Source organism: Pinus tabuliformis, chromosome 1_2 (assembly GCF_031772625.1).
Source record: "Pinus tabuliformis cultivar Carrire ecotype Pingquan chromosome 1_2, CPIR1, whole genome shotgun sequence".
In the NCBI taxonomy this organism is placed as follows: domain Eukaryota; kingdom Viridiplantae; phylum Streptophyta; class Pinopsida; order Pinales; family Pinaceae; genus Pinus; species Pinus tabuliformis.
Genome location: NC_142298.1, coordinates 336,624,220 through 336,639,017, shown reverse-complemented (window position 1 = coordinate 336,639,017; position 14,798 = coordinate 336,624,220). Strand labels below are relative to the sequence as shown.

General features: G+C 38.1%; 2 protein-coding genes and 1 long non-coding RNA gene across 3 annotated transcripts; all 3 read left to right on the top strand.

Annotated features, from left to right (window-relative positions):
* Positions 1 to 322: 322 nt before the first annotated feature.
* LOC149205755 (mediator of RNA polymerase II transcription subunit 15a-like) lies at positions 323 to 9,639 on the top strand (the record flags this gene model as incomplete). The annotated part of the gene is made up of 4 exons (XM_089397498.1): positions 323 to 513; positions 8,889 to 9,000; positions 9,329 to 9,446; positions 9,629 to 9,639. Coding segments are annotated over exons 1-4 (432 nt in total), but the record flags the coding sequence as incomplete, so codon positions are not given.
* A 14-nt stretch (positions 9,640 to 9,653) lies between these two features.
* On the top strand, positions 9,654 to 11,384 carry LOC149205754 (uncharacterized). The gene is made up of 4 exons (XM_089397497.1): positions 9,654 to 10,286; positions 10,523 to 10,593; positions 11,160 to 11,234; positions 11,364 to 11,384. The coding sequence occupies exons 1-4, from the start codon at positions 9,707 to 9,709 to the stop codon at positions 11,382 to 11,384; spliced, it is 747 nt and encodes a 248-aa protein (XP_089253623.1). The 5' UTR covers positions 9,654 to 9,706.
* A 154-nt stretch (positions 11,385 to 11,538) lies between these two features.
* LOC149205753 (uncharacterized) lies at positions 11,539 to 12,499 on the top strand. The gene is made up of 2 exons (XR_016252487.1): positions 11,539 to 11,792; positions 12,359 to 12,499. It is a non-coding gene; the product is annotated as an uncharacterized LOC149205753 (long non-coding RNA).
* Positions 12,500 to 14,798: the final 2,299 nt, after the last annotated feature.

Below are 14,798 nucleotides of genomic sequence, written 5' to 3'. Positions count from 1 at the left end.
CTGTTTCATCAAGCTTTCCATTGTCAGATACGGGAACTTCTCGCTATCTGCGAGGTCCTTATCTTCGAACTTTAGGGTAGGCACCCAACCGAGGGGTTAACCTTCAAAAGTAATGCCGTTGGGGAGGAGCGGGGTCTAGAGCGCACTCTTCATGGCCTCCAGGTCTTTGGCCGCCCCAACTTTCCATTTCCACAGAGGGACGTATGTGAGTAACTATTTTGCGGAAGGCATTGGTGGGACATCCTCCTCCACATCATCTTACACCTATAATTGATCAATTAGAGCCTGTAAGTCTTCCTCCTCTGCATCTGATTGAACGGTGATGGCTTTGCCTTTCTCTTCCATTGACAATTTGCCAAACTGTGGGTTTCTTGGGGATACACGGACTGGTCCCATAGTTTGCTTATGTTTCTTTGGCTGCAGCGTCCGTGACGATTTTGGAACTTCTGGTGCAACCGCCACATCTTCGGGCCCCTCATGGACCATATGGAGCGCTGTGGCCTCACCAGCTCCGTAGTCTGATCCATCATTAGCTCGTAACTGTGGCAAGTGTGCTCATCGTGGCCTACCAACCTACAGAAATTACAAAACAATTACTAGGGTGTCTATGCATACTTATACAACAAATGACAATTATCCGTCATGTGTTTCTCTCCTATCTGACAGATCACGCACCATAAAGTAGGTGTCGCACTTGGCCACGCCTGTGCCTCTGGTCTCAACGGCATTGGCCCTCCTCCTGCCAAGTAGTTCGCGAACACTGGACAATGATCCTTTTCATGGCCCTAGCCTTTGCATTTTATGCACCATACTTCCTCGCGCGCCTCTGGCCACAGTGCCCTATCCTACTTCAAGCTTTGCATTTCCAAACATAGATTTTGTAGTTGCATGTGGATTTGTTGAACTCCCAACCCAGGGTCTTGTATCGAGGTCTCATGTAATCTCATCACCATTTCCAACGCTTCGGCTTAAGTGGAAAGTTTCTGTTGTGATAGCCCCATCCTCAAGTGTGGTGCCAAAGATGCTACAAACCATGCTCGATGTTGTGCATCCATTAGCGTCATATTGGCTTCGCGGATCGTACTCCTCAGCCGTTGATCCAGATCCCAGGGAGTCTTGCCCTAGAGAATTGTGATCTCTTGAAACCCGATGATTGATTGTGTTTCTGAGTTTGGCCTGCTAAATTCCCTATTCAGCGCATTCTGGATCTCTGCTATCCCTATGTTTGGGTGGTCGTTAGAGTGCTTGATGTACCATCTTAATGCGTGACTTTGTAGCATGCTCACCAATGTAGCCTTTTTAATATTGTCGACCGTAACACCTTATGCTTCCCATACTGCTCTTACCACGAACCAGAATTGGTCCAAATCTTCATTCCCTACCCCTCGGAATACTGGCAGTTTGATCGCGCTCACCATACTGAACCATGGAGGTGGTGGAGGTGGAGTGGGTGGAGATGGAGGTGAGGGAGGTGAAGCGGGTGGTGGTGTGGGTGGAGGTGGTAACCTCAAAATGTTATGCCTTATCAAATTGACCGCGCTTCTCGGAGAGACCTTAGCAAACTCCTCCTCGCTTTCTCATGAGGGTGAAATTAAGGGATTGTTTTCTAATTCTTCACTACTTCCGCTTCTATAGATCTTTCCACTCTACGTAGTTCCAAACATTAATTTATTCGCATAACCCTCTTTTCACATAACATCATCTTAATATAGGTGTTCAAAGATTTAATATACCTACCTCACGGTCCCCTGAGAAAATGTCGCTTTGCCTCACTGTAACTGACGGTGGTGTCCACCGCAAAATCAGTGATAAATCCACCTATTATTCGGTTGAGCAGTGGTCCCCAGCTCATGCTATCTTATCTTCTAAGGCTTCTAGTCTGCGCACTAGTTCCGGAGTCCACACTATTGGTTTGTTAAGCCTACACGTTCCTTAGCTATCTACTAACTTCGTGATCCACTCATACAGCTCTGACGAAAAAGATGCAAAAAAAATCTCATGGATTTCTGTATACACGTAGTGCTCCAACCACTTTTCCTTAGATACTTGCGAAGTTTTGTTTTCTTGTGTCATGAACTCATGAATATTCTTGTCCAACCACTCTTCAATTTCCTTCTTTGTTGGGTTTTAGTGGCCTGATATCAGACATCCCTTATGTAGATCCAAATCTTGGCAACGGAACCATTTGTTCGCTTAGTGGAGCCTAACCCAGGTTCGGAAGTAATTTAGCCAAGAAAATCCCGGTACTACTAGTCCTTTCGGCAATAGTCCGCAGAGCGTGGATTGAGGTCTCACCCGAAGTAGTATGGGAGGGTGCTAGAACCAGGTTTTCGCACCCTGTGGATGTCTGATATGAGGTGATTGGTATGTTGTCCAACCTTCGCACTCACTGCGCTATGCACGCCTGCGAGCACCCTGCACCCTGTGTTACTGTCTTCATGCAATTCTAGCCGCAGCGTGACCCATGTTATTTACCCAAGTCTTCTTTAATTAGTCTCTGTTAGCTGATTACTTAGATTAAATTCACATATAAGCATTCATACGAGTATTCATCAAGTGTGAACAGTAAATAAATAGAGTAAAAGTAATGTATAACATCAATATAAGGATTCAAGAACAAATGCACAAAATAAAATTCTCTTTATTAACTTTCAATCCCAAGTACAGACCCAACTCTTCCCTACGCACTCAGTTGCAGGGGTCCACGCACTCAGCTGCAGACTCTACTAGGCCTCTGCGCACTTAGCTGCAGAGCCTCTACCTACTACTATGACCCAATACACTTCATATTCCACTCTAACCTCGAACCATGCCTTCGCTATTCTATATCTACTCTACTAAGCTATCTTTACACTTAGAGCCTTATTCTATTTATACAATCCCATGGTCCGGGGACCATGGGTAAGCCGACACAACTTTACAGTAAATTACAATATTTTAGGGCCGACAACCCTATGACTCATCCTAGACTTCGCGCTCTACGCAATCAATTCATAGAGTCTTACACCATATTTGACCAAAACTTGGGCTTTGAGTGCCAGAACCTGCAGTGAGGGATCCCATGCCCAAAAATGTCCATGATCTGATCAATTGCAACTTGTTCCATGCAATCTGGATTTAACTCTGTGGGTGTCAGTTGTTCTGCAATGTAGGATGTGTCTATTAATGGTGGAAAGTATGGTTGAAGGTGATCGACATTAAACACTAGGTGCAGGCCAAGGAATGGGGGAATGTTGAGCTCAAATGCATTGTCTCCCACAACCTTGGTAATGGTGTAAGGACCATATCGGAGTGGTTTAAGTTTCCGATAGGCTCTGATAAGGTGTTCCTTTTGCAAATGAAACTAGACTTTGTCGCCCACCTTAAACTTGTGTGGCACCTGATGTTGACCATGTCATTGCTTGTACTTGACATTTTATTTCTCTAGAATGTCGTGGACCTAGTGGCCAATATGTTGGATGTGCTCAATGAAGCTATTTACCTTATCTGTTTCAGACTAGACATGAGCCGAATCTGCGTGAGTAGCTGCAAATGGCATGGCCACATCAATGGGACATATTGGCTGGAATCCCAAGCCCACCTGAAAAGGGTTGTGGCCAGTCGAGCTGTGGAGAGCCTGGTTATAGCTGTGTTGAACATAGGGGAGGCTCTCATCCCATGTGCATGGATGCTTTGAGTTGTACATGTGAAAAATGTGTATGATCAATTTAAGGATGGAAGGTTGTGAACTTAGTGAGTTTGGTGTCTAGCATCGACTAGAGACTGGACCAAAATGTACTGAGGAACCTGCTGTCCCGATCTGAGATGATAGACTATGGGATCCCAAAGTGTACCCACACTCGTTCAAAGAAGAGTTTAGCAGTGGCTTCTACTGTGATATTCTTCTTGCAGGCCACCATAATGGCCATCTTCGAGAACTTGTCCATGACCACAAAAACACAGTCGTTTCCATGCTTAGTGGAAGGAAGCACCGACATGTAATCCATGGAGATGGATTCCCAAGGTCGACTAGGGGTATGCAGTGGGGTATAAAGGCCTTGCTTCTTGATGGTCACTTTGGCAATGGCGTAGGAAGTGCATGATATGATTTACTTCCCAACATCCTGTCGAAGATTCGGCCCACCATTTTCTCGACCATGAGATGCCCAGCAACCTGAGTGTAATGTGCTTCCCAAATCATCTTGGCACACTCGCTTAAAGGAACACAAAGGTGACCCAGGTGGAATAACAGGGCATCCTAGAGGTGAAAATCTGGAACATGCTAACCCTACAAGAGTGGCTGGTATGTGTGGCCGAATTCCAGGTCGCTTTTGTAGAGAAGTGGCCAATCAGAAGTCTCGTGCTCACAAGAGTTGAGCACAGTGGTTAATGCCATGATCGATGGTCGATTGAGGCAATCTCCAACATTATTGGTGCTGCCATTCTTATACTTGGTATTCAAATGGAACTGATGCAAGTTTGTGGACCACTTCTAATGGCGATCATTCTGCAATTTCCCTTGTGTCTGTATAAACTGCAAGGGTTGGTGGCCTGTGTGGATTACCGTTTCCTTCCCCAAAATGTAATGATTCCATTGTTGGTAGGCCTACACAATGGAATACATCTCTTTATCATAAGTGGGATACTTTCAGACTATGTCTGAAAGTGTCTCACTATGATATGCCACTGGATGCCCGTGTTGAGTAAGGACTAGCCCAATAGCATAGTCAAAGGCATCTATCTCGACCTCAAATGGTTGTTACAAGTCTGGTAATGCGAGCACTGGCTCTAAGAAGAGGTGATAATTCAACACTCTAAATGCCTTTGGTTGAGATTCAGACCAAAATAATTTCTTTCGCTGCTCCCTTGGTGACTTGACTCAAGGGCCAAGTGATATGAGAATATCCCAACATGAACCTGCGGTAGAAGTTGGCAAGACCTAGAAAGCTATGGAGCTCTGTCAGAGTGGTTGGAGATGGCCAATCCTGAATGACTTGGATCTTGGATAGATCCACATGCACCCCCGTTCATCAATAATGTATCCCAGATACTGAACCTGGGTCATGCCAAAAGTGCATTTCTCCAAATTGGCACATAACTTGTGTTGCCGCAGTGTTTGGAGAACTTATCGAATGTGGTGGATGTGCTCTTCCCAACTCTTGCTGAAGATCAATATGTCATCCAAGTATACCACTACAAATGAGTTGGTGAATGGATGTAAGATGTCATTTATTAACCTCATGAAGGTTGCAGGAGCATTCATCAATCCGAAAGGCATAACCAACCATTCAAAAAGGCCCTCCTTGGCTTTGAAGGTCGTCTTCCACACATTGGATGGTTCGATTGGTACCTAGTGATATCTTGACTTCAAATCGATATTGCTTAAATATTTTTCCCCCTTCAGTTGGTCCAGGAGGTCATCGATCGATGGGATCGGGTACCTATTACGAAGAGTGATCTTGTTCACCGCCCAATAGTCAATACAAAGTCTCCAAGGCCCATCCTTCTTCTATACCAACACGATTGAGCTCCCACAGGGCGTTGAACTCATATGGATGTGACCTTTCTGCAGCAGCTCCTGAATTTGCCTCTTGATTTCATCGTTCTCTAGAACCGAGTGCCGATAGATTGGTCCATTGGGTAGTGACGCACCTAGGGTCATATCGATGGAGTGCTTGACCTAATAGTGTAGATGAACCCCTGCGGGGGAAGTGAAGATGTCCTCGTAATCCTCCATGACCTTGTCCATCTGTAGTCATGTAAAGGGGCCTTGTCTGGAGGTCGTAGCCACCGTCTTCTTCTTTCCTTGAGGGCGTATCATCAGGAAAATAAATTTCCCAGTTTTGGAAATGAGCTTACTGCATTGTTTTATAGTAACCAAACAAATGGCGGTAGGCGGTGCTACCTCTGGTATCCTGTACAACTTATTTCCCAAAGTAACAGTAATAACACGAGGCCTTGATTCATACACAGCATGTCACTTCCACAAGTATGATTGTCCTAATAATACATCGCAAACATCAAGGGGAGCAACATCACACAATACCTCATCCGTGAAGGGCTTGATGTTGTATGGAAGGCGACACTGCTGGGTCACGCAAAGATCTTGTTCTTGGTGAAGCCACCCTTTAGTGTACGGTTGTGGATGTGTTGTGGTCGATAAGCCCAGCTGCTTCACGACCTCTGCCAAAATGAGGTTCTTTTGGCTCCCACTATCGACAATGAATTGTAGCAAGGAGCCCTTTACCCACATCTAGGAGTGGAAGAGATGATCCTCCTCCTCTGGATCTTCCGGTTCCTCCTTCTGGATATTCGTGGTGGCAACGTTGGCGTTGGGTTCCACATCGATAATTTGCTTCCCTTTGTCATTCCCCTTGTCAGGTTCTAACTTAGAGTCAGAACATGCATCTGATTTTGAAACCTTTAACTCAGCCACCAGTGACTACTTGGCCCGACACTCACTTGTGTTGTGAGTGGAGCTCTTATGGAATTCGCACCACTTTCCCGTGTCCTTTTTCGACTTTGTGGCACTGTTCTTTTCTTGCAGCTTTGGCAGGTTGTCTTGGGCCACCCTGCCTTATATTTGTTCATTGTTCTATGGTTTTGGGTCACCTTTCCCTTGCTTGCAGATCCAAAGTCTCTCTTCTTCTGTTTAAACTTTTTCTCGATCTTGACGACATATTGGTATGTCGTGCCGAGCGAGGAGATGTTCAGGAATTCTATTTCTTCCTGGATGTCCCTGTGCAAGGAATCACGGTATTTGAGTACCAAATGCTACTCTGAATCCTTGACACCCAACTTTGTGCGAAGGGTATGGAAAATATTGGTAAACTTCGGCACGTCTTGGTCCCTTCCATGCCATAGCGTGGTCCACTTTATGTATTGATCCTCATAGCTTCCGACAAGGTAGCACTACTCCTTGATGGCATCCCAGAATGAATTCCAAGTTGGTGCCGCTGAAATTAGTGAGCCCATACTTTCATCCTTCTGCTCGCAGTAGATTTCCCACCAGTCCTTGATGTGGGGGGCTGCTTTGAGAAGAGTGAAAATAATCTTTTCCCGACTGGAAAAACCATGAACAAAAAAATACCCATCTAGCAGAAATAATGTAAACTATGAAACGGGAACTATAAACTCAAAACGGGAACTCTGGCCAAAAAACCTCGAAAAAACATCAAAAATAGTGCTAAAAATGAAAAGTGTTGATGCTGGAATAACACTTTTTTTTTCTTGGGTAAATTTTCAACATGTTTTAAAAATGGCGGTGAAAACAAATTTTTTGAGCAAAAAAATCCAAAAAACACCCTCAAAACGAAAAGTGTTGATGCTGGGAGAACACTTTTTTTTTCAACAGTAAAATTTCAACATTTAGAAATAATGGTGTAAAATATTTTATCATGAACCCGAAAAACATTAAATTTTAAAAAATAATGAAAACATTAATAATAATAATAATAATAATAATAATAAATTAAAACAATGAAAAAACAAAAAAAAATATTTTAAAAAAAATAACAAAACATAGATTAAAATATATACTAAAAAAAAAAAAAAAAAAAAAAAAACTATAAACAATTAAATAGTAAAAAAAATATTTAAAAAAATGGAGAGAAAAAAGAAAAATATTTATCTTGTAAAACATAAAAAAAAAAATTGCCCAAAAAAAATGGAAAAGAAAAAAAAAAAACATTTAAAAAAAAAAAAATTAAGTAGGTGAAAATAGAAAAATTTAAAAAAAAAATTAAGGAAAAACTAAAAATTAAAATTAAAAACCAACTAGATCTACAAAAATAGAAAATTAACAAAAAAAAGATACAAATTACTAAAATTAAGATTAAAATGTTGATTACTTAAAAAACAAATATAAAAATATATATAAAAGATAAAAATAAAAAAATAAAAAATGTTAAAAAATATTATCTCACAAACCATAAAAAAATTTGGAAAACAAAAAAAACAAAATTAAAATATATATATATATATATATATATATATATATATATATATATATATATATAAACTAAGTAAGTAAAAATAGAGAAATTAAAAAAAAATAGCAAAACTGAAGAAAAAAAAAAAAAAAAACCTAGTTTAAAAAAAAAAATTGAAAATTAACGAAAAAAATTGAAAAACTACTAAAATTAATATTAAAAAAAACAAAAATAAATTCAAATTATAAAAAAAAAAAAAAAACAAAAAAACACTTAATTTTTATTAAAAAAAAAATGTAATTATTTTTTATTAAACATACATATTTTATATATATATATATATATATATATATATATATATATATATATATTAAAATTTAATTTTTTTTTTAAAACAACTTTTTTTATTATTTAAAAAAAATTATAATTTTTTTAAAACAATTTTTCTTTTTATTTTTATTTTTTCCCTAAAAATACAAATTATTAAATCTACGTTTTATATTTAAAAAAATAAATAAATAAATAAAACCTAAATTTTTAAAAAAAATTTACCTTTCTTTTTTTATTTAAAAAAAAATTAATAAAATTAATTTTCTTTTTTAAACAATTCTTTTTTTATTAAAAAAAAATTATAACTTTTTTTTTAAATATTTTTTTTGCTTTTTATTTAAAAATATAAATAATAAAAAAAAATGATTTAAAAAAAAAAAATTATATATATTTTTATTTAAATATTAAAAAATTATTAAAAAAAAATTTAAAAATTTAAAAATTAACATTTTTTTTAATTATTAAAAAAAAAAAAAATTATGAGCCCCAGCCGCGCCACCACGGGCGGCCGGTGGGCGGCCCGTCGATTCGCCCACCGGCCACCCGTGGTGTCGCGGCGGTGGGCGGAGGGGGTTGAGCCTCATGCTCCATTATTTGCTAATAGAAACCATGAAAGTAGGTTTATAACGCTATTTTTATTTTGTGCAGAACGGACACTCTTCAGAGACACATGCCACAGACGGGTGCAGATGGAATGAATGAACTGAAAAAAATTGCTTTGCGGTTTGAGGAGGAGACTTATACAGTCGCTATAAGTCAGGTGTGCTACTTCTCACATTGGAATTGCTATGACAGTTAGTTTTCTTCGAATGATGGTCCATTTTATCAAATTTTGTTATCATGAAATGGTAACTGATGAACTTTTTTCTTCAAATTTGAATCGAGGGTATCTTTCATAAATATCCTGTCTACGAATATTACCATGTAAATATATCTCCTTTCATACAATGTTAGATGCCATTGCCGTTTGAATACATATTGACATTTTACTGTGGCTTATCTATATATATGTACGTATTTATAGATATCTTGGTTCCGATGAAGGATTTCTTTATGGAGGATATTGATGTGCTCTTTATGCTTTGCAGCAAGACTATCTACGGAGAATATCTCTCAAGATGCTGTCATTAGAATCAAAAGCCAGTGGACCTTCGAATCATTTTCACGGTAGTTCTCCTGGTAACAACCAGCGGCCTCTAGATCTTGGTGAGGGCAATACAAAAAAGGCTAATCGGTTACACAGAAGACTGATTCGATTAGTTACATAGAACTTTTATGTCTTCGTACTATATATCTGATGACGTTTCAAAAATATAAATTATTCTTAGCATTTTTCTAGTTTTATTATTATTATTTTTTTTTCATTGCTTTCTACGTTCACATTGTAGGAGTTATGATGTCACAACTAACAGCAAGCACCTGGAAATAGTCTCCCATTGACTGGGCAACCTCAACCACAACAACCAATGCTCCAACAAAATCTGCAAAATAGCATATCTGCAGGTGGAATGCCAACCTCAGCTGGTTTGGCACCTTCCTTGTCTTCGATTCCTAATGGTCTGCCACCTATGCAAGGAATGCCACATAATTCAATTAATATCTCAACAAGTCAAGTTTTACCTCCTCTTCTTGCAAGCAATCAGATGCAGCTACAATCAAGACAACAGCAGCACCAACAACATCAACAACAACACCAACAACTTTTGGGTCAGCAAAACATGCAGCAGCAGCAACACCAGCATCAAATTCACCAGCTTTTGCAATCCAAACATCAGCAAACACAGCAGACATCATCATCACTATTACAATCACAATCCCAGCAGTTGCAGCAACAGTCACAACAGCAGCAGCTTCTCTCTCAGCTCCAATCTCAGACCCAACCATTGCAGCAACAGCAGCGACTGTTACAGCAACCAAATCCAATACAGCAAGAGCTGCAAAGGCTTCAGACAACTGGTGGTTTGTTGCAGCAGCAGCAGCAACCGAGCTCTATTGAACAACAAAAGCAGCTATTACAACCGTGCGGTCTGCCAGAGGGCTCTTCAAGTAAAATCCACTCATCCGCTTCATTTGCATTTTATATCCTCTATTCCCATTCAAATTGTGGTTAAGGCTTTAATCAACTTTGATGATAGTTATCGACCATCTCCAGTCCATATCTGTAGGGCATATCTGACGTAATCTAAACATAGATGAAATATATCCATTTGTACATTCTTCTGATTTTTCATATCAATAAAACTGTGTTGTGGCCTTATATGGGGTAACTGTTGGCTTTCCAGCATCAATGGAATCATCAGGTCAAACTGGACAACCAACTGTTGCTGACCAGCAAGAGAAGGTTTATCAGAGAGTAAGATTTTATACATTCTAATTCTTCTTAAAATTGCAATTTGGTTTTCAGCGTTGGTGTGGGTGTATGTATCTTCATATTTTCACAATGATTGGTTTTCTATATGTCTGTCTAAGAGCTCTTTTTGTAAAGAATATTGGATTTTTGTTTGTTTGTTTGTTCTGGAGAGATACCGTGTCATCTTCACTATTTAACTGTTCACAACCATGAATGAATGCAGCAATCCATAAGAGATGCCTTCACACTCCTAAACTACAAGCTTTTTTCTTGCCCTTCTTTTTCAATCTGAAATGCCTTGAGAAATCATTTTTTCTTCTGAAAATGCATCTTATATTATATTGTTGAATAATAAAGAATACATCAACATACATTTTTAAACGAAGCTGTGATTATGTAGATTACTCTTCCCTGTGTAAGTGAAGAGAGCAAACGTATCTGCTTGGCTCCAATCTTAAGGTAGTCTACATCTTTTCTGATGTAGAGTCTCTTGAGAGTGGATGCCTTGATAAATTTTTGGTGTTTCATGAACAATTAAAGTAATAGAAACTGTTATGTTCTTTTTGTAGCTACAAACTCTGAAGGAGATGTATTTTCCAGAGATAAAAGAATTGTTTACCAAACTTCAAACGAAATGTGGGCAGGTGTGTTTTCTTTTTTACCCTAACTACTTTGATTGTTGTCTACTTAATAAAATGGCTTGATAGTATTATGAATATATGGCAAGTGAGACGTGAAATCATACAGTGAAGTAATCTAAATGATGTTGTCAGAGTAGGCTGGAGTTGTATTGACAATGCAATTCAAGTAGCCACTATTGATGGTGATAAATCGTTGCATTTCATGCCTGTGTTTGACCTATTTCAAAAAGGAATACCAATAGTTATGACAGTTTTCTATTTTAGTTCATTTTGGCTTGACCGCTCATAGAATTGTTGTTTTAGCAGCCCATGCAACCTGATCAATCTGAAAAGCTTAAGCACTACAAAATTACATTTCAACGTATGATGGCATATTTTCAAGTTCCAAAGGGCAGTATTCCACCAGGGTTTACAGAGGACAAGGTTGATGCTTTTGAGAAACAGATTCAAGCCATTCTGAACTCGTTTAAGCAGAGGAAATCTGCTCCACAACAACAACAGGGACAGCAACAACTTCCAAGCCAAGTTAACAACCAAGTGCAAGAGAAGGTTTATCAGAGAGTAAGATTTTATACATTCTAATTCTTCTTAAAATTGCAATTTGGTTTTCAGCGTTGGTGTGGGTGTATGTATCTTCATATTTTCACAATGATTGGTTTTCTATATGTCTGTCTAAGAGCTCTTTTTGTAAAGAATATTGGATTTTTGTTTGTTTGTTTGTTCTGGAGAGATACCATGTCATCTTCACTATTTAATTGTTCACAACCATGAATGAATGCAACAATCCATAAGAAATGCCTTCACACTCCTAAACTACAAGATTTTTTCTTGCCCTTCTTTTTCAATCTGAAATGCCTTGAGAAATCATTTTTTCTTCTAAAAATGCATCTTATATTATATTGTTGAATAATAAAGAATACATCAACATACATCTTTAAACGAAGCTGTGATTATGTAGATTACTCTTCCCTGTGTAAGTGAGGAGAGCAAACGTATCTGCTTGGCTCGATTCTTAAGGTAGTCTACATCTTTTCTGATGTAGAGTCTCTTGAGAGTGGATGCCTTGATAAATTTTTTGTGTTTCATGAACAATCAAAGTAATAGAAACTCTTATGTTCTTTTTGTAGCTACAAACTCTGAAGGAGATGTATTTTCCAGAGATAAAAGAATTGTTTACCAAACTTCAAACAAAATGTGAGCAGGTGTGTTTTCTTTTTTTACCCTAACTACTTTGACTGTTGTCTACTTAATAAAATGGCTTGATAGTATTATGAATATATGGCAAGTGAGACGTGAAATCATACAGTGAAGTAATCTAAATGATGTTGTCAGAGTAGGCTGGAGTTGTATTGACAATGCAATTAAAGTAGCCACTATTGATGGTGATAAATCGTTGCATTTCATGCCTGTGTTTGACCTGTTTCAAAAAGGAATACCAATAGTTATGACAGTTTTCTATTTTAGTTCATTTTGGCTTGACCGCTCATAGAATTGTTGTTTTAGCAGCCCATGCAACCTGATCAATCCGAAAAGCTTAAGCACTACAAAACTACTTTGCAACGTATGATGGCATATTTTCAAGTTCCAAAGAGCAGTATTCCACCAGGGTTTAAAGAAGACAAGGTTGATGCTTTTGAGAAACAGATTCAAGCCATTCTGAACTCGTTTAATCAGAGGAAATCTGCTCCACAACAACAACAGGGACAGCGACAACTTCCAAGCCAAGTTAACAACCAAGTGCAAGAGAAGGTTTATCAGAGAGTATGATTTTATACATTCTAATTCTTCTTAAAATTGCAATTTGGTTTTCAGCGTTGGTGTGTGCGTATGTATCTTCATATTTTCACAATGATTGGTTTTCTATATGTCTGTCTAAGAGATCTTTTTGAATATTGGATTTTTTTTGTTTGTTTGTTCTGGAGAGATACCATGTCATCTTCACTATTTAACTGTTTACAACCATGAATGAATGCAGCAATCCATAAGAGATGCCTTCACACTCCTAAACTACAAGCTTTTTTCTTGCCCTTCTTTTTCAATCTGAAATGCCTTGAGAAGGCATTTTTTCTTCTGAAAATGCATCTTATATTATATTGTTGAATAATAAAGAGTACATAAACATACATCTTTAAACGAAGCTGTCATTATGTAGATTACTCTTCCCTGTGTAATCTACATAATCACAGTTTGCTCTCCTCACTTACACAGGGTTTAAAGAAGACAAGGTTGATACGTTTGAGGAAAAGATTCAAGCCATACTAAACTCGTTTAAGTAGAGGAAATCTGCTCCACAACAACAACAGGGACAGCAACAACTTCCAAGCCAAGTTAACAACCAAGTGCAACCTATGCAACCACAAGAGAAGCATGTTAATCCACTCCAACAGATGAATTTACAGCCTTCAGTTACTTCAATGCAACCAAACAGCGTGACACCTATTCAGCACAGTTCCATGCCTCTGTTACAGCAATCTGGTGGACAAACATCACACCAAAATATTCATACTACGATGCAGTCTGCCACCAATCTAAATGCATCGCAAGGAAGTGGTGTAACTTCCATGCTCCAAAGTGTTTTATGGTTTATAAGATAAATTTTTTTAACACTTTTTTATTTTTGTCTTTTTTATATATAATTTTATATTTGTTTTTTAGAGACAATTATTTCATTTGGATTGAAAATTTAATTAACGATGTATAAATATGTAAAATATGGAAAATGAAAAATATTGACTGTCTTTTTTAAATATGCAAATCAATAAAAACCTCACTACCAAAAAAAAATAAAAACAAGAAAATATGAAGAAGAAGACCACTTCCAAAATTATTAAATTTACAAAATAATTATTTACATTACATACATTAGAAAAGTTAAAGTCAAAAAATAGGTCTTTTAAAAAAAGGGTCTGATGCAGAATAACCACTTTTTAAAATCAGCATGAAAATCACTACCATTCTAAAACACAATGTACATAAAAAAAAAAAAAAAAAAAATTAAAGTGCCAAAAACTATGCTCTAAAAAAAACATGTGTGTTCTGCATCACCCCTTTTCAAAATCGGGTCACTATTTTGCTATCTCTACAAAACGGGTAATAGTATCAGTTCCCGTTTCAAAGTTTACATTGTTCAGATTTAACCATTTATCTACGGCTTCTACGTCTATCTGACCCTCGAATATGGGGATTTCAAAATTAACTTGTACTTTAAAGGGTGTGGCATGTCCAAAGTAGCTATTGGAAGTCGATGTGTCCCCTCTGTGTAGTCGTTGAAGGATCTGGGTGAAGTTTTCCATCATCAGGTTCCTTTATCACTCGAGGGCTTCTTCGAGCAAGTTTTTGATAGGATCTCCTAACCCGTCGTCTTTCTTTTCATCTGCTATTGGAGGTTGTCAGGATTTGCGAGGTTGGTCTTGCAAAGGTTTGACTAGTTCAAGCCCTAACTCCTTATATCCCAATCTCATTGGGGACATGCAAAGAAAAACAGAGAGAAAACATACCGCTCTGATACCACTAATCCGGATTTAAATAGGAACACAACAGATTACAGATACAACTATAAATACAGAT

Excerpts from the sequence above, each read along its gene's own strand:
- LOC149205754 (XM_089397497.1), top strand. The coding sequence starts at position 9,707 with ATGCTCCAACAAAATCTGCAAAATAGCATATCTGCAGGTGGAATGCCA. Across the intron at positions 10,594-11,159 it reads AAGAGAAGGTTTATCAGAGA|CTACAAACTCTGAAGGAGAT; the intron begins GTAAGATTTTAT and ends TTCTTTTTGTAG. Across the intron at positions 11,235-11,363 it reads TTCAAACGAAATGTGGGCAG|AGTAGGCTGGAGTTGTATTG; the intron begins GTGTGTTTTCTT and ends TGATGTTGTCAG.